At 48.9% G+C, this 18,739-nt stretch overlaps 1 protein-coding gene across 5 annotated transcripts; it reads right to left on the reverse strand.

The window, feature by feature from the left end:
- Positions 1-8,965: 8,965 nt before the first annotated feature.
- Positions 8,966-18,233, reverse strand: PTGR3 (prostaglandin reductase 3). Of its 5 annotated transcripts, none has more exons than XM_027118773.1 (3): positions 14,013-17,602; positions 12,387-12,443; positions 10,283-11,248 (listed from the first exon to the last, which is right to left on the reverse strand). In XM_027118773.1, the coding sequence occupies exon 3, from the start codon at positions 11,086-11,088 to the stop codon at positions 10,324-10,326; it is 765 nt and encodes a 254-aa protein (XP_026974574.1). In that variant the 5' UTR covers positions 11,089-11,248; positions 12,387-12,443; positions 14,013-17,602; the 3' UTR covers positions 10,283-10,323. The 5 variants fall into 5 exon arrangements, with proteins under 5 accessions (XP_026974573.1, XP_026974574.1, XP_026974577.1 ...); XM_027118776.1 differs by having other exon boundaries at positions 17,484-17,542; XM_027118772.1 differs by lacking the exon at positions 12,387-12,443 and having other exon boundaries at positions 8,966-11,248; positions 17,484-18,233.
- Between the last annotated feature and the right edge of the window lie 506 nt (positions 18,234-18,739).

Genomic DNA, 18,739 nt, shown 5'->3' on the forward strand with positions numbered 1-18,739 from the left:
CCACAAGGGGCCTCTGCCTGTTGCTGTCTGGAGCTCTGATTCCATGGGCTTTCCCAACATCCATCCTGTACCAGGCGTTTCTCGTGTTTTGGGTGGGATGGCCCACTCCTCAGAGGGAAGTCCACTCTTCCTGCCGCACACAGATTCGCTTGGCTCAATCTGAGGGAAGTGGAGGCCTTTGTGGAAGGTGGTGGGTGGAGTGTGGATGCAGTGGTAGAGCCCTTCAAGCAGCCGTGTGGTGAAGCAGCCTGAGAACGGAATCCCTGAGAGATGGAGCTGGATCCCTGATCAAACTGTGCCTGAAGGCTGCCCTACCTCTGAACTTTCCTGTTACGTGAGCTCCCTAATTGTTCAAGGCAGTTTGACTTGGATTTTCTCACACTTGCACTCCTGATTTTTAATGTAATACATAAAATAAATATGAACCACTTTATATGTTTAATATGAATATATAAATATTTTAAAAATAATCCACTGTGGACCTGTCCTAGGCCAGGCTTCATCTACTTTGGGTGAGAAGGGTCATAAAAGTAATGCATTTCGAGACTTCGCTACTCACTTCCTGGGATTTCTTCTCATTTTTCTAATCTCAAGTCTCAAAGCCATCAGGGCTGTAACCGACCGCCCTGGCATCACAGTGTGGGGAGCAGGCCCAGCTCATTTTAGGACCTCCCTGACTGTCTGGAACCGAACCTCCTGTGTCTCTGAGGTGCACCCGTGACCAGGCACCAGCCCAGGGCTGACCGGGAGGCAGCCTTACCTTCAGGGATTTCGGTCTCCAGCGAGACAGACGTATAAGTAGATAGTAGAACAGGGTGCCATGGAAAGTGCTAGAAATGAGGGATGAGCCAAGTGCTACTGGAGCCCAGAGGTGAGAGTAACTCTCTTCGCCTGGACAGAACCGGAACTTGGTGAAAATAAACAAGCTCACGGAAGGCAGACAGGTGGCCAGGCTGCCTCTGCTCTCACCACCAATCCCTTTATTAACTGACAGTCACATTTTTTAAAGCTCGCCCATGAAGGAAAAGGTCTCATCTGGAAGCCCGGAGTCCCCAGGATTTCTCAGATTCGCATTTGGGGGTCCACAGAGATGCTGAGATGTTGACCTGCAGAAGAGGGGGTAGCACTCCTGGCCCAGCCCGGACCTCGTGAGAGCCCCTCCGGGAACCCTCTGAGGTCATCACAGCCTCATTTCCAGTCCCCCCTGCCCTGGGTCCAGCCTCGTTCCCCCCGAGTTGCACCCATCCTGTGGGTGTAGGTGAGCAGGTCCATCATTGTCCTGCTGGCCCTACCTGGAGAAGGACCATCCCCTCTCGGCTGCGAGGTCCCTCCTGTGGGGTGGCCGCTAGCCATGTGCGCAGCCATAACTGCGGCCAGAACCCAGAGAGGGCGAGGGGCGGGCGCTGGGGACACCTGGGGGCTCATCCCACCCCGCACAGAAACGCGCGGCCGGGGCGCTGGAATGCTGCCTTCCTGCCCCCGTGTCCAGGGCCATTTGTAAACCCCTAACTTCGATTGTATCTGCAGCCCAACTAACTTCCTTTTTGACACCAAGACGCTTTCTTACGTCTTTCCCAGCCAGAGAGCTCTTACTCGCATGGCTAGGGTGGTATATTAAGCACGTGCGTGGCTGATAACTCTTCTCTGATGAAGGCCACAGCCCCTTAAATTCCTGTCATTTCTACGGGCCTATTTTTAAATAAAGGACACGGGGTGCCACGCTGCTCGTTCCAAGAGACCTGATCCAAAAGTGGATGCAAATCAGGTGCCCTCCCTCTCAGGATAATTGTAAAATATTATGATGATGATACACACATGCCCATGGAGGAAAGACCCGTCCGAGGACGGCTGCTGTTTGTACTTGATTCCCCTGTAAAAGGACGGATATTCACCTGGTGACTGGTGATGCCTGGGCAGGGGAGGGGACACAGGCGTGACAAACAGTGTGACTAGAGAAGCAGAGGAAGATGGGCGTGTTCTGGTCCCCTAGGACCTGCCTTTATTTATTTTTATTTATTTATTTATTTTTGCGGTACGCAGGCCTCTCACTGCCGTGGCCTCTCCCGTTGCGGAGCACAGGCTCCGGACGCGCAGGCTCAGCGGCCATGGCTCACGGGCCCAGCCGCTCCGCGGCATGTGGGATCTTCCCGGACCGGGGCACGAACCCGTGTCCCCTGCATGGGCAGGCGGACCCCCAACCACTGTACCACCAGGGAAGCTCCCTATTTTTTAAATTTTATTGCCATGAACAAGATTTACAAAGAACTTTATTGAAATGGAAATACTGAGTATTTTTTATACTTAGTTATTTTCATTTACTACTTTTTCTTTTTTAAAAAATTTTTACTGGAGTATAGTTGATTTACAATGTGGTGTTAGTTTCAGGTGTACAGCAAAGTGAACCAGTTATACATTTATCCACTCTTTTTCAGATTCCTTTCCCATATAGGCCATTACAGAGTACTGAGTAGACTTCCCTGTGCTATACAGTAGGTCCTTATTAGTTACCTATTTTATAGATAGTGGTGTGTATATGTCAATCCCAATCTTCCAATTTATCCCTCCCCCACCCCTTACCCCCTGGTAACCATAAGTTTGTTTTCTTCCTCTGTAACTCTATTTTTGTTTTATAGATAAGTTCGTTTGCACCTTTTTTTGAGATTCCACATATAAGTGATACCATATGATATTTGTCTTTCACTTTCTGTCCTATTTCACTCAGTACGACAATCTCTAGGTCTATCCATGTTGCTGCAAATGGCATTATTTCATTCTTTTTCCTGGCTGAGTGATATTCCATCGTATATATGGACCACATCTTCTTTATCCATTCATCCATCGATGGACATTTAGGTTGCTTCCATGTCCTGGCTATTGTAAATAGTGCTGCAATGAACGTTGGGGTGCATGTATCTCTTCGAATTATGGTTTTCTCTGGGTATATGCCCTGGAGTGGGATTGCTGGATCATATGGTAGCTCTAGTTTTAGTTTTTTAAGGACCCTCCGTACTGTTCTCCACAGTGGCTCTGCCTTTATTTAAAAGGCAGTGAATGCAGAGGTAGAGGGTTTGCCGTCACCTTCTGCTGAGTGGCCCCAGGACACTCCTATCCCCTTTCTGCATCTCCTTCTGCCCCGCTTAGAACTGGGTGAAAACCCTTGCCACCAGAGTGCTCTGGTAGCAGACAGGTGGTGGACGCCACAGCTGATGGTCAATGTAAGGGAGTTGAAAATGCAAGGATGAAGGGCACCATTATCATATTCCATCAAGCGCTTGTTTTGTAATTCGTACCTAGATCATCTCCGGGTTGCTCAGAAATGCTTCAGAAAACCGCATCTCACAGGATGGGACTCTCTTCAAAGGCAGTGAGATTCAGGACCTTGTTGCTCACTGTGTGGGTCTGGTACCAGCAGCACCTGGGAAATGCAGACTCCTAGGCCCTGCCCAGACCTGCTGAGTCAGGACATGCATTGCAACAGGTGAGCGTGTGTACAAGAAAGCTGGGGACACAGCACTCTCGAGTGGAAAACAGCCTTGGACCCCGGTCTCTGTTCAACCAGTGACTAAGTGATCTAGGAAAGTCACTTTTCTGTGCTGCATTTTCCCATCTGTAAAATGGGCATCATTCACCTTTATCAATTTGATAGGAAAGAGGTGAAGATAGTGACATTGTACTCTAAGCTAACAAAGTAGTGAGCATGTTCCTAGAGGTTACAGAAAGTATATGCAAAAGCTGACACTCTAAATATTATCCGGTAACGACACTGACAGCACTTTTATTTTTACTGCTGAGAGAATGAGCTGTTTTACAGCTGCGGTGACACCAGGGCTCCATCAGCACAACCTCGTTCCGTGTACCCGATGTACCCGGATGTAAGTAATTCTCCAAAAGTTACTTTGATAAAACCCCTCAAGGAGACAATTCAATTTCCAAATGTAAATTCCAACAACATACAGAGGGACCACTATTGCTTCCAGTACCCTGGTGAGAAATGAGGTTTTCTACGAAATGAGATTGCCTTTGACATTCTTGCTTTCCTGCAAAGGGTTTTTCAATGTTAAAGGAAGCTGTTTCTGTTGGGAAAGGATCTGTTCGTGTAAAGTCGAAAGTTTACGCTTGTTATGCATAAGTTCAAGGAAGACAGAAATGATGTAGAAAGACAGGAATACTCAATGTCGTGTGGTTTTGAAGGGCTTGCTTCCGAGCCTTAATTATGATCCGTCAGTCGTACAGAGGATGAGATTCTCGCCGTGTGAACAGGAGACGTGGACCCACCGCTGTCTCTCCCCACTCGTACCCCCCTCACCCTACAGCGCTTCCCGCTGCCGGTGTGCGCATCCGGCCACCACAGCGCGGAAGCTGCCGGATTCAGAATTCCATTTCAGGTGGAACGGCCAATTCAGTTTCTAGATATTTTGCTGTTACAAACATTGTCCACGTTCTATAGGCAATAACACAAGCAAGTGAAATACTCTGGGGAGAAAAACTCAACACGTGATGATAAAGTTTTCCTCTATTTGATTTTCATGATTTGACATACAAGAATACATTGATAGGAGAGGAGACCTTCTCTGTAGCATTAAAAGTAAATTGTGGGCATTCAGCCCTTAATTCCGTTGAGTGTTTCTTTTTTTTTCTTTCCCCCCAAAAGGCTGTGTGATATTTAGATGACACAGAATCAAATGACCTGGACGCCTAACTTGTGCTGGATTAAAGGGTGTCTTGAGCGCAACACACTTCAGTGGTCAGAACCGTGACACTCTCCGTGGTCTGGTCATCACCTCGTCCAACAAAAGATTTATAACAGAGGCCAGTTGTTATTCTGTGACACTTGCAATCAGGCATCTAGGGAAGGACCTCGGCAACTTACAAAAAAAACCAGAGATGGCCTGGCGCCCTGGGAAGGAACCTGCCTGTTCTCTGCTTCATTCTCTGTGACCTTGGACAAGGCACCTAATCTTCTTAGATCTGCTTTCTCCATTTATAAAGTGGGTAGAACCACATGGTCCCTTAAATCCCAAATTTTACCATTTACAGGACGATGGAGTCTTATCATCTGTGCCAGGCAGAGCGCGTCCCAGGCTCCCTCCAGGTGTGTGTCTGCCGCCCGCCCCTCCCCTGGGGTCTGGCACACACAGGGCAAGGTAAAGACTTCCAAGCTGGATGCCCTTTCTTCCCTAAACACGCTTCTGCATCTCCCACCGGCCAGAGAGACCACTCACTCTGGTCATTCTACGATACGGTTCAGCTCTTTACGTGGAGAGGGTAAGGCACGACAGTAGCTGACAATTTATGGACCATTTTCCTGAGGTCTAAGTGCCAATCCATCTTTCGTATTGGACGCTGCCACCAGTCAGCAGGGGGTGTTTTAATTATTATTTCATGTTGGCATGAAGACACTGTCAGATAGGGCCCTTCAAAGGAAACTCTTGCTTTGGGGGGCCGTGGGAATCTGTACTTTTGGCCCATGCTTCCCAGCACATGTATTGGTTTCCCTAAACTATACTCCATGGAGTACTTACCCTACCGCTTGAGAGATGCAAGACGCGCTCCCCAGCGGGATCTGTGTCTCCCGGGATGCTCTGAGCAAGCGCTGAAGGGCAGGTCTCCGGTGAGTAAGGATCGTATCGAGGATGGATACTGGTTTTCTATTTTATATATACTAGCGTGGATACTTTTAATCCCAAGCTCCTAAGTTATCACCCCCCCCTTCCCCCTTCGGTAACCGGAAGTTTGTGTTCTATGTCTGTGAGTCTATTTCCGTTTTGTAAATAAGTTCCTTTGTAACATTTTTTTAGTACCACATATAAGTGATATCGTATGATATTTGTCTTTCTCTGTCTGACTTACTTCACTTAGTATGATAATCGCTAGGAACATCCATGTTACTGACAAGGATCTACCAAATAGCAAAGGCAACTATACTCAATATCTTGTAATAACCTACAATGGAAAAGAATCTGAAAAAGAATGTGTATATATACATATATGTATGTATGTATATACATTCTTATATATGTATACATATATATATATAGTCAGTCACTTTGCTGTACACCTGAAACTAACACAACACTATAAATCAACTATATTTCAATAAAAATTATGAAAAAAGAATAGATGCTAAGACAGTATTTACACCCGGCCACTTTTAGTCTCGTTTTCACATCTCATTAGCTACTCAGATCTGGAGAGAGAATTATACAGAAGACTAAAGCATACAGAATTGAAATATGCACCTTATTTGAGTTTTGTGGAATATCAACTCTCTACTATCAAGAATTACTTGAACTGATACATGCTGGGAAAATACTATTTATTTTGTATAGCACTTTTTTTTTTTTTTGCCTATGTTCCACAGTTTGCTCATGGTAACAGCAACAAGGTTCTCATGTCAAACATTCTTCCTTTTATAAGTTGAATAACATGATGCTACAGGTCTACTAAAAAATGGAATTCCAGGTTAAAATGCCCATACCAATGGTACTGAGAATCCAGCGTTTTACATTTTGACTTCTGAAATGTGATCCGAAATATGATCACAATTCTGGGCCATAACTAGAAAATTAGTTACAGAAAATCTAACTTAAAAAAAACCTGCCAACAAACCCCAAAATTAACTGATAAAGTTTGCATAAATTTTGTCTCTAAATAAGTATTATAAATAACAAATAATATTGAACAAAACAAGAGAATGGAAAGTATAGAGAACAGTAATTATGAATTCATCAAGTCAGGCCATTTGCACCTGGGCTACATTCATAAAACTTGCATTGTAACCCCTAGGAAATTATTATCCACAGTTGATCGTGCTTGGTCTTTTCCTACCATATATTTTCTGAAAGTTGCACGTTGCTCATCTGTTTTTATACAAATCTAAGATATGGTATTTATCCCATATGTACATGTGGTCAAGTGATCAAGAAAAACATCTTCAGTACTGAGCACTCCCTGCCCCATTTTAAAGGAAATCCTGACGGTCGTGAATTCTCGCTAATTGGGAGCTCTACGAAGGGGTTAAAACGTTACCCGTTACAAGTCAGGTGGCCATTATAAATGTTACCCAAATAAAAGCCAGAAACAGGAAGCCAAAAAGCAGGTCCCTACGGCAAACATGTCTTAAATGATATCATTTGTCAAGTTTCCAGCATCTTGTGGTGGCAAACACACAAAAAGAAGGTCTGTGTTGTACGGAGGACATTACAGCCTCATTAGCTGGAGTGTTCCTAAGCACATAACGCAAGATTTTCATTTTAATAAGCAGCTACTTGTCACTGCACTTTCATTAAATACTGGATGTAATACTAATGACCCTTTATAGATGCTCCATTCTACTCCTGAGAAACTCCATTCAGATGAAATCATATAATAACAATTCATAGAACATGTCATGCAAAACTTCCGTGTCATTTCTTTGCAAACTATTTCCTGATCTTTTTTTTTTTTTAATGCTGAAGTCGGTCAGCAGCAGAAGTCATCATCTAAGGGACCTGCAATGACATTGTTGGTATTTTTCGCGTGCAAGACAAATTGGAAGGAAGAGCATTTGGCTTTTTAGAAGTCACAATGGAATGGGAAGGAAGAGTGGGGACTCCCTTGTTTCTTGGCATACTTACTGGAGTCAAGGCTCTCCATCCGCCCAGCCAGAGACCTCAAGGCTGATGTGTAGAGAAGGCCACCCTGAGAACCCAGAAATAATTCATCCACCGTGATCGTTCAGCCCTGGCCCCGTCTCTAAACAAAGACTGACAATTGCTCTGAATTATGGATGTACTTTTTGTGATATGTAATACAGTTCAGAAGAAAGGTGGTGAGAGCATTGTACCATTTCACCTCCCATTAGAGGCTGGTCTTGAACGATAATCCCAGAAGATGAAACTGATGCTGAACTATGACCCTCAATTTACAAATCATTTTTCAGAAGAATAAAAAAAAAGTTTAAACATATTTTTGGCATTATCTGAACGGGCAGAATCTTTCATGCTTGTTTTCTAAGAATAAATGAAAACAGCATGCACTGTAGTTTCTTAGTGTGGGGAAAGACAGAGCAGGGTTTTCAGATTATATTTTATTTTAAACCTGGGTGTTTGCATTTTTTTTTAACATTGCTGAATTTAGTATATGCCTTCAAAACATAATCAATTTCTATTCTGTAGCTTAAGGGATCCATCAGTTAAAATGTTGGTCTTTCATCTTTATTACTCTCCCATTAAAATGAGAGAAACCGGGACGCAATTCAGTTTAGAAGAAGCAATTTAGTTGGCGATGTCCTTACTACTCAAGTCTTGACAGAAGAAGAAAACGCGTGATAGCTTGGACTTCACACATCTAGCTGCACAGGAAGCAACTAAGCCTATCAGACAGATACTATGTTAAATTGAATAATATACTCTGATGAGATGATTTGATTACACGTTTCCCCACTACCGGTCATTCCCTTGCACTTACATTCATAAAACCTGTCCCCTCCCCTTTGTTTGCGTATCGAAAAGGTAGGCAAAGTCTCCTTCCGTTTTGCTATAGCTGTGAGGTCTGAAAGGGACAGATTAATAACGGAGCAGCACACTGGACCAGCTTCTCTGGTACCCTGAACTAGTAACCCTTTGCTATAATGAGGACACAAAGAGCCTCCCATCAGGCTGCTCCCCTTCTTCATAACTCAAAAGCGTCACGGTGGCAATAGCCTCCAGTGCTATTTGTCTTGAGTGCAGTTGTGACACTTCGGCATGATCCATAATTTGGTAGGTATTTACCGTGACATTTCCCTTCAGTGCAGCCATAACATTCAGTGAAGCCATTATTTGGTCCCATTTACCATATAAATTGTATTGTTGTGTATGCATGCTAGCAGCTACATTAGGTACCTGAAAATGAGTAAATCTTGTAAAATAGATACTAACAGCTATTCAGCAGTAAGCCTTGCTCCTCAGACAGAAGGAAAGAAAAATTCAATACGGTCACCAAGTTTCCTGGAGCATCTTTAATTGTTTGTCTATTTATTCAGCATGTTAGAGACGCCGAAACCCAAGGCTTTGAAAAATACTCTGGCGGGCTCTGCCTTCATTAGAAAGGCACGACGGCATTCCCACCTTAATGATGAAAACCGGAGCAGCCTTTGGTGAGCTGAAGGTTAGAATGAAGGCGGATCAGCGGCAGGCTTGATTCAGAGGGGAAGGCGCGGGACTCGTTACTTTCGTGTCTGTGACATCAGGCGATAGTGACAAGAAGCATCTCATTCCACCAGGACATGTGGAGAAGTAAAATGGGAACAGAGCATCAGTGGCTGCTGTACTATTTCCACGATCAGAGATAAAACACACCTTCCGAAAGTCTCTAACACGAAGCACATCATTTTAGATCATTCTGGTGCCTACTTTGCACGATGCTATTTGACGTACCCTACTTAGGCTTATGAAGGGTGCTGTTAGGTACCTACAGTGCTTTCCCCTGTATGGCCCGTGTTTTGTTATGTAGACCCTCACTGTGGATGGAGCACATCCTTTTCCCTTTCCCGTGCCTGTAGTAAATTTTTAAAGTCCCCTGAATCTCTATAGTTTCCCTTTCCCAAACCTGCTTTTTGTCTATATACGTTTTCAACACTAATTTTCTTCTTAAGGGAAGAGAGAAATTTTCCATCCTACACATGCCTCACCGGGATGACTGCGCATAAAAGCCATTAAATGAGAGATGCTTCTTTAAAAGAGGTCTGTGCTCACTTAATTTTTTTTCTAATAATCTAACAAAGTCAAAGTTTTGGGAGAATCCCTCCAAATTTCTATTTAGATAGTTGGCTGGTGATTTATAGAAAAAGAAGGACCATTTCCTGAGAATATGGACTCTGAGAAACGGCTGACTTTTGCTGTATCTCTCATTTATTAACAACTTACTAGCATCAGACCAGACTCTTCCAAAGCAAAGAACTCATGAACTATTTTCAAGACCAATTTTAAAATCTCATCAAGCTGAAGACATATTGATTTGATCAGATCTTGCATCAGGAATTAATTTAGTTCCCTGGGACAATAAAATCTGGAATGAGACCGTCCATGAGTAAAGAATTGAATGTAAAGGTTTTACCTCTGTGCCATTGAGGGAAGTTTTATTAGCACATTTTTTTTTTTTTTTTTTTTTGAAATGGAGGAAAAAAAAAAAAAAAAAAAAAAGAACGGAAATAAAGAAAAGAGAAAGAGAAATCTATTCATTAGAACTTCTGTTTTAAAAAATATTATCTCCGTTACTAACTAAAAATAAATTGATTTGAGTAATTCTGGGGCATAAAATGTCCATTTTCTTTCTCCTTTTATTTATGCCATTGTTCTGTTTTTACAGCTTACTGTGGACAGAGTGAGGTAATTCAACAACAATTTTTCCAGTGTTTTTTCTCATGTACATATAATCGACGGCCCGGAAGACAGACTCCAGGCCGGTAAACCTGCCCTCTGCAGACAGATCTCCAAGGTCGACCTTACAAACCAGCTCTCCACTCGCATACATCTTAAGCAAGTGGTCCATGGCGGCTCGATACTTAGAAAGGTAATGGTTCAAGAAGAAGCCCTGGACGCTGGCGGATTTCTTCAGCAGTTTGGCTGGTAGCGTTACTGCTTTCACAGGGGACAGGCCAGTAGGAGTCTGGTAGCCAGAGACAAACCCAATCACTATCAGGCGCCCTTTGGTAGCCAAGGCGTCCACAGCCAAGTCAAACATAGCTCCCCCGACGGATTCATACACCACGTCCACGCCTCGCGGGTACTCCTGCTTCAGGACAGCACCCACGTGCTCGCCGTTATAGTTGATGGGACGATCACAGCCAAGAGATTTCAGAAAGGCAGACTTTTCATCAGAAGAGCAAGTTCCAATTACATGGCACTCGGCCTTCTTTGCAAGCTGGACGGCAAACTGGCCGGTCCCCCCAGCTGCTGCGGTCACCAGAACTTTCCTCCCTTCTGATAGCTCTCCGAGCTCTTTCAGGCTGATGTAGGCCGTGGTACCACTCACCAGGAGGGTGAGGTACTCGGGTTTCACGGCCGGCACAGGAATGGCCGTGCTGGCGGGCACCACTGTGTACTCGGCAAAAGAGCCAGGTGCCATGTAAGCCACAGCCTGGCCAACTGTGAATGTGGCACTGGCGGAGAGGCCCAAGGCCACCACCTCGCCTACACCTTCGAAACCTGCATCAAACGGGGTCTTGACGGAAGGGTCATAGCGGCCGGCTGAATAGTTTATGTCAGATGCATTAACACCAACAAATCTAGAAGAAAACAAACACAAATACATTCAGATGTTTTCTTCATCAAGGCCTTTCTATCCCACTTAGAAAAAGTCCTCTAATTCTGGTGACTGTGGTGGGTGGTGAAGCTATATATTCTGATAGAATTTGAAAAAAACGGTCCTGATATTCAGTTCAAAAAAAAAAAAAAAAGAGAGAAATCAAACAAGTGTGATTTCAACAGTGATTTGTTAGAGTTTTGGTGTATTTTATTCTTTCATTAGTTTAGGAATAATTTCACATCCCTCTAAACAGCAAGCTATGTACTTCACATGCCATTTATCCCCCTCCAATTCCTTTCAAAAGAGAAAAAAAAAAAAGTTAGGAAGCCCTCTTATACACAAACTTCACTGGAGCTATGAGTTGGAAATTAATTGGCCTCTTAACAAAGATGTTAAAAACAACAGTGGGATAAAATATATTCAAAGAAGTAGACGCGTATTGATTCTGGCAACAATTTAACACTTCAGATAATAATAGTAACGACAATGATATTATTAAAGGTTGATGTAACGTGCAAGGTCACTGGCTGTTACACGTTACTGCAGGGGTTGTTTCAGTGTGAGCGAGGCTGCAGCAAATTTTCTTTCTCATGTAACTACGTCCAGCGTGAAAATATGCACTTTGATTAACTGAACAAAAATTGTCTCATAAGGGTAGAGAGATTTTTATGCAACATCCAACATTTTACAGTCCTTCCCAGATGAAAAGGAAAGCAAATCGGCACTATATTTTTCCTCAACAAGAAGCAGAGACGTACTTGATTAATACCAGATGATTATTTTCACTTGGTATCCAGAGTCAATTTAATTGCGAGGCTGGTATTTTTACCAGCTTTTTTTCATCTCAGTATACCTCATAACAGAAATATCCTGATACATAAGGAAAAAAGCCGTCTCCTAAGGATGTCAGGAGGTGGCTGAGACACGTAACGCAGGACCCTAAAAATGTCATTTCCACCTGTAATGAAATGAAAAGGTGGTGGTATCTGGTGGCAGGAGGAAAGCTGGTAAAGTAGGCCATTTTAAAATAATTTACTTTTAATTTAACTTAATAAACCCCAAACTGCCCCATGCAAGGATCCACTTCCACTGTATTATAGACAATGCTTTGCACTTACACATGCGCCCTTATGATTGTGCCCTGTATATCTACACCCTCGAAAGCTCTCTACATCCTGTAGAAATAAGAAAGCAGGAAGCACTTTCCTTCGGGCACGTCCAGCCGCTTTCAGAGGTTAGCAGACACACAGCCTCACTAACACGCTACAGAATTCCATACCCATACGTGACACACAGTAACGAGCCGCGGGAATAATGATTTTTGGTGGCTTCTCATTCGGCCTTTAATACCAAGATGCCCACGGTCTATTTTTTGGAGTGGGGGGGAGGGGCCCCTACCTTTCCTTTCAATTTACCCAACTCTCCAGGCCTAGTCTTTTTTAAAAAGGGGCCAGCTTCCTGAGAGCGTGCTTCTGGACCTCACGGAGGCCTGCCAGGGCAGAGCCCAGCTGGATCACCTCTTGGTGCCCTGCTCGAGGCCGCAAAGCCAACTCTAAGGAGGCGTCCCCGGGGGTGGGAGTGGCGGCCTGTGCCACAGAGGCTGGGGGCCAGGGCGGATCGCCAGCTCCCTTCTCTTCGTCCCGTGGCCCTCGCCCCTCCCGTCTCATCCCCCTCCTTCCCCCCCCCACCCCAATCCGGCTGGCGTTTCTACCTTCCCAACCGCAGAGGCCCTTCCCTTGCGGGGAGCCCTTGCCTTGGACTCGGAGGGACGCCCCGGTGGGAGCTGGCCCCTCGGGTCGCCCCCCCCCCTCGGAACGGGATGCCCTGGGGGGGCTTCGAGCGGGAAGGCGCTGCTGGAGGAAAACGCAATCCCCGCCGTCTGCCGCCCCGGGCCGTGGTGGCCACTTCCCGGGGAGAGGTGGCGGGACGGAGCAGGGCGCACGCCTGGGAGGAAAGCGGTGGGGAGAGGGCCCCCGCGTGCGTGTGCGCGCGTGTTGGGGGGCTCTGCCGGGAGCTTGAGTTTACCACGGGGCTTTGCTGAAAAGCCCAAATCAAACATTGCGGTGGAGCCCGGCCAGCGCTGGAGGGGTGGCAGGAGACCGCAGGGCCCGCCGCGCGCCCACTCCACGTCTCCGACTCCCTGCGGCGCCCTCGGTGCGCCCGGGCGAGCCTGCAGGGCGCCCGAAACCAGCGCTTCTGCGGGTGTCTCTTCTCGGAGGTGCCCGGCCTCCGCCGCCCCGCGGCCTCTCCACCGCCACCACCCAGACGCCATCAGTGAGTCCGACTCCCGGAGCGGGCTGGGGCCGCGCAGGTCGCCGCCCAGGCCCACGACCGTGACCTCGGCCTCCCTGGGCCGAGCGGGGGTCCCGGCGGGCGCGCCCAGCTCGCATCGGCAGCGGAGCTCGGGCCCAGGGGTGGTCAAGTGCGAGGGGAGCCCCGAGCACACGGCGCGCCGGAGCGCAGAGGCCGCGGGACAGAAGCCGCCGGCGGCCAGACCGTGACCTTGGCCTCAAAGGCACCCCCATTTTTTGTGTCTCCCCACCCCACCCTGCCGCCCTCTAAAGAGCCTGCGTTGTTGGTGAAGGAATCCCGAGTTCCTACTCGGCTTCGCGCCCCTCGCCCTCTCCAGGGTCGCCCAGACCCTGGTGCGCATCCCCACCTCTCCCTGGACCCCCGCTTTGACGCTGCGCCGCCGCCGCGGCTGGTGGGCACCCGCCACTGCCCGGACGCGCCTAGGTTCTTACCTGGGCTTTGGGAAGAGCTGCGCGAGGGTCGGGAGACCGCGCCTTCGGCTCCGTCAGAAACAAGTTCAAGAGCAGCAGGCGCAGTGGGCAAGGGGTCCGGGTCGGGGGAGCAGGGGGAAGGAAGAGCGCGCGAGCGAGAAAAGAAGGAAGGGGAGACGCGCATTGGGACCCTCGCCTTGTACCCCCCTTTAACTTCAAATATGTGCTTTTAATGAGTGCAGGGGTCTAGCGATCCGACGGGCAGACCCACTCAAAAGACTAAAATCGAGGAACCCCAGGAAAAAGAATGGGACGGTGCGGACTTTCCCCAAATATATACCCTTCCAGAGTCACTCGGTTTATTTATACTAAAAAGTGATGAACCCCTTCGTCATATTTACTGTGAAACAGGGCAGCCCTCAGAGGGCCTCAGGGAAAGGCTTTTCTCTGAACAAAAACCAAACCTGAAAACTCAAGTCCAGAGCAAATACTGGGAGACAAAGTCGTCCAAACCAGACCTTCCCTTTAAAAAAAGAAAGAAAAAAAAAAGAAAAAGAAAAGGAAGAATGAAGGAAAAAAAGCTTGGCCTGGAGAATCAGCAGAAATAGTTACCCTCCCGTGAGCAACAAACGGTTTATCAAAAACGCCTTCCCCATCCCCCATTTTCTGTTTGCCATTCCTACAAACTCTTTGCTCCTTTATCTTACACTTGAGCAGAAAATCGTTAGAAATATTTGGAAACGAAATAATGTGTCACTATCTTACAGAAAAAGCTAAAAATAGTGCGCGAACTGACTTAACCAGAAGGTGTCTTTCTCCCTTTTTTCTTTTCTTTTCTGCGGGCTGGGCATCCAGGAAGAGAAGCAAGGTCGTCCTCGTATGTTTGAAACCGGAAGGTGAGAACTGGATAAAGGAACACCGATGACACATTCTGGAGGGATTCTAGGCTCCCCTTCTCACACCTTTCCTAAATGGTAAACCTGATTATCTTAAATCGATGTCTGGCTTAAAAAGCACTTCCCTCACCGTGAACAGAAAATTTGTATTTTCTGTTAAAATGGAATGAGACGTGCAAAAGGTTCCACTGAAAAAAAAAGTCAAGACGGAGCACAATTAAAACCCCCAAACACCTTTCCGAACAAGTGAATTTGGGCTGAATCCATTCATTCCAGAGCAGATTTTATTACGATAAAAATAAGAAGCTCTTGCACAAAATTGTCATGCAGTTAATACTGTTTGGGGCGATTTCGTCTAGGATTAAAATGAACTAACCTGCAGCGAATTACTAAGGCTCTATTCTTAAAAAAAAAAAACAAAAAACAAAAAACGGTAAAATGCCTCCCTTACTGACAACGTTTGCTAGAATAAAGGACCTTTCCACAATTTGGAGGTGGGAGCAGATTTTCCAACAGAGTAAGGAGAGGGAGAAGCAAAGGTTCCGCCCCTCCCCAGAAGCAGAAAACTCGCCCCATTCTTCTGTTGCGGATTTCAAAGTAGAAGTTAGAGGTCAAGCGTTTAGTATAAATATACTGTTTATATTAAAGGGATTTTTGTCATATGGGGATGGAAGATAGAAGCATGGATCTCCTCCAAATTGAGGAGCTTCCAACATGGCAGCCGGCGCTCCAGAACTCCGACCACCCAATTCAGGGACCGGCCCCGGTTACCCAACGCGGGGAAGGGGGGCACAACCGGGGGAGCCGGTGCCCTGGAGGTGGGGAAGCCGGGCGGCCGGGAGCAGCCTCCACGACGGCGCGGGCGGGGGGCCCACCTCTCTGCTGCTGGGAGTGCTGGAACTTCACACCTTCCCCTGCCTGCCCCGCTCAGTCGCCCCTCCCCATTTCACACCCTGTTTGCAAAAGGTATTATTTTTCTAAGCAGTCGTGGGTGTGTGTACATCAGTGTTCACCATCACCAGTGCAGTGCATCGGAAAAAGAAAGAAGAAAAAAAAAAAAAAAAGCCTGGGTGAAACTTTGCCTGTGAAGTCTGTTTGGAGGCTTTTCGGTCTGAATCTCATCTCGACTTCCAGCAAATCACTCGTGTGTTCTGTATGTTCTGCGTGAACACACACGCCTTTCTTTTTAACTTGGTAGGACGCGTCCGGATCTCGACAGCCTTAGCCTTTCAGGGCACGATGAAGTCCTCTGCAGCCCAGTTTCCATCAGTGCAAAAATTTTAAAGGACACACACGGCCCACCGTTTAAGGCACTCCCCGCGCCCACCTCATCCCCAGCCTCCACTCAATCCCGCCCTTGGCTCACTCAATTTCTAAGTTTCCAACAGGTCCCCAGAAGTTTCATGTCATGATCAGAATTCTGAAGTCTTCCAGCCTTGTTTGGAAGGTTGATATGAATTTTTACTAAAATGGACACTTAAGCTTTACCCCAAGCTATTTAGATAAGATGCATTTTGTCCTTCAGCCCTCGCAGGGGACTTGGTCCTTTCTAGCACACCATTTACAACACGGTTACAACCAGAATTTACTTCTCCCTTCGAAAGTACTATTCAACCTGAAATATGCAACACTGGAACCCCTCATATGGGACTGAGCGGGCGGGCGAGTCCTTCTTTTGCCCAGGGAGTAGAGGAACGGGGACCGGCCCGCCTGCAAGCCCGGCTGCCAGGGGACCCACCCGGCAGACCCGCGGGCACGGCTCCGAAGAGTGAGGTCCCTTCCTTCCTGTTGCTTCAGCAGTTACTAAAGATTATGAGGTGGAAACACCCTCAGGTGGGAAGTGTGGAGGTGGAAAAGACAGTCCAAAGGTCGGGCAACGACCCGAGCGAGTGTCACCCGAAGGTCTGCAAAACGTGCGGCCCAATGCAGCCATGCTCCCACCCCGGCCCCTGCCCAGCCGCCCGGGACGCGCGCCACGCGCCCGTCGGTACGCTGCAGGGCACAGACGACAGTCACACAGCACTGACAACACGCAGACGGCACCGGCGAGGCGCACACCGACACACCCAACGACAGGCTCCGCCATTGCGAGGTGGCTGCCAACCTGGAGCAAACGGGAAAAGCCAGCGGGTCCCCGGCCTCCTTCCTCCAAAGCACGTTACCTAAATGTCGCAGTTTGTGTCCAGGCTGTTCCCGCTCCACCCTAAAGATTATGCGAACGCAGGAGCCGTGGATGCGCGCGGGTGGGCAGGGCGGGGAGCCTCCCCTTCTGGGTCCCGTCGGTTTTATTTCGGGAGCGGGAGGGGGAGGAGGGAGGGCTGGGGGAGGGGAGGGGAATCCCAAATTAAAATAACCCTCAGTTTTGAGGACGTTCGGTGCCATCGGATATTCACACCAGCAACAGTCACATAACATTCGCCTTCGCCAGATGGCGGCGGGTTCAACTTCCCGGGATCTCGCAAAGTCAGGCTGTGCGCCCGAGCGCGCGCCGGGTGTGGGGACGCAGGCGGGCGCGGGACAGCCCGGGAGCTGCGCAGCGCTGGCCGGGGCCGGGGCCCGGGCCGGAGCCGGGGCGGGGGGCGCGCGCCGGGCTCACCGGTTCCGGACGAGGAGGTCTCCGTCCCCGGGGAGTGGCACCGGGCAGTCCCAGCGCAGGGTGACGGCCTCGCGGAAGTTGGGGCTCAGCCGGGTCACCACCAGCTTCTGCATGGCGCAGGGGATGGCCGAGCCCTGGAAGTCCAGGAAGTGGCGGGAGTACGACATGTCCACGATGGCTCGGGCCCCGGCAAGCGCCAGCCGTAGCATGACCCGCGCCTCCGCCTGCTTTCTGCGCCGCCGCTGGCCGGGGTCGCGCCCAGCCCTGGCCGCTCGGCTCGGCTCCGCGCTGCGGGCGGAGCGGGCGGGTCCGCCCCTCCTCCGGCCCGCGCCCTCCCCTCGGCTCCCCCCCCCGCGCCTTCCCCACTACGCCTGGTGCCCGCTCCCCCCTCCTGCCCCGCGGGGAGTCAGCGCAGCCCCCGCGGTTCCCGGGCGCGCCACCCCCGGGGTCCGGGCCGGGGGGATCGCTGCCGCTCCGGCCACTGCTCCTTTAATCTTTTTGTTTTGGTTTGAATCTGCTCGGCGCAGACTGGCCAAGGATCTTCTCCGCCCTCCCCCTTCCTCTCGGCGCCCGGGAGGCACCGGATATCCCCACCCTCCCCACGGTCTAAAAGCCGGATTTGACTCCTCTAAAAGGGTGAGGGGGGCGGCGAGGGGACCCGCGCGTCCCGCGATCGCCGCGGCCCACAGCCGGCGGCAGCCCGGGGCGTCCTCAGAGCTGCGCGGCGCCCGGCAGCCGGCGCAGGCGCCTCCCCTTCCCGTGCGAAGCTTTCACTTCCTTGCAAGGTGGTACGAATCAACCCCGAGCGCGGCCAGGGCGGCGGGGCACGGCCAGGGCCCGGGGCCGGGCGGGGAGCCCTGGCCGCCGGGGCGCCCTCAAGGGCACCCAACGCCGGGCGGGGGGCGCCCAGGGCATCCTGCGCCCCAGGCTCTTGGACCCCGTGCCCACAACGCCTTGCCCGCGCCTTCTGCCCTTAGTCTGTCCCGTGCAAGTTGCACGAACTAAGCCGTTTTATTTCTTTTGGCCAAGATTTCGTGTTTTTCCATGAATGTTGTATGTGGCCTCTGCAAGACTGTTACGGGTTTCCCATTGGGAAAGAACATATATATTGGAAACCAGAAGGCCGAATTCCCAGAGCACATAAACATTTTAAACTTCTGGGTGGGGATGCCGAGGGACTTAATTGAATTGGAGACGTTGGCATGATGTATGAAGACCTCTTTTTATAACCCAGCTAGAAAGATCTGCAGTTCCAT

Source organism: Aethalodelphis obliquidens, unplaced genomic scaffold, assembly GCF_003676395.1.
Source record: "Aethalodelphis obliquidens isolate GAN/ISIS:26980383/991018 unplaced genomic scaffold, ASM367639v1 scaffold19, whole genome shotgun sequence".
Taxonomy (NCBI): Eukaryota; Metazoa; Chordata; class Mammalia; order Artiodactyla; family Delphinidae; genus Aethalodelphis; species Aethalodelphis obliquidens.

What these genes read in the sequence shown, in the direction of transcription:
- PTGR3 (XM_027118772.1), bottom strand. Translation starts at nt 17,692, where the DNA reads ATGCTACGGCTGGCGCTTGCCGGGGCCCGAGCCATCGTGGACATGTCG. An exon ending in GACCTCCTCGTCCGGAACCG is followed by an intron (nt 11,249 to 17,483) that starts GTGAGCCCGGCG and finishes GTTTTCTTCTAG; the next exon opens with ATTTGTTGGTGTTAATGCAT.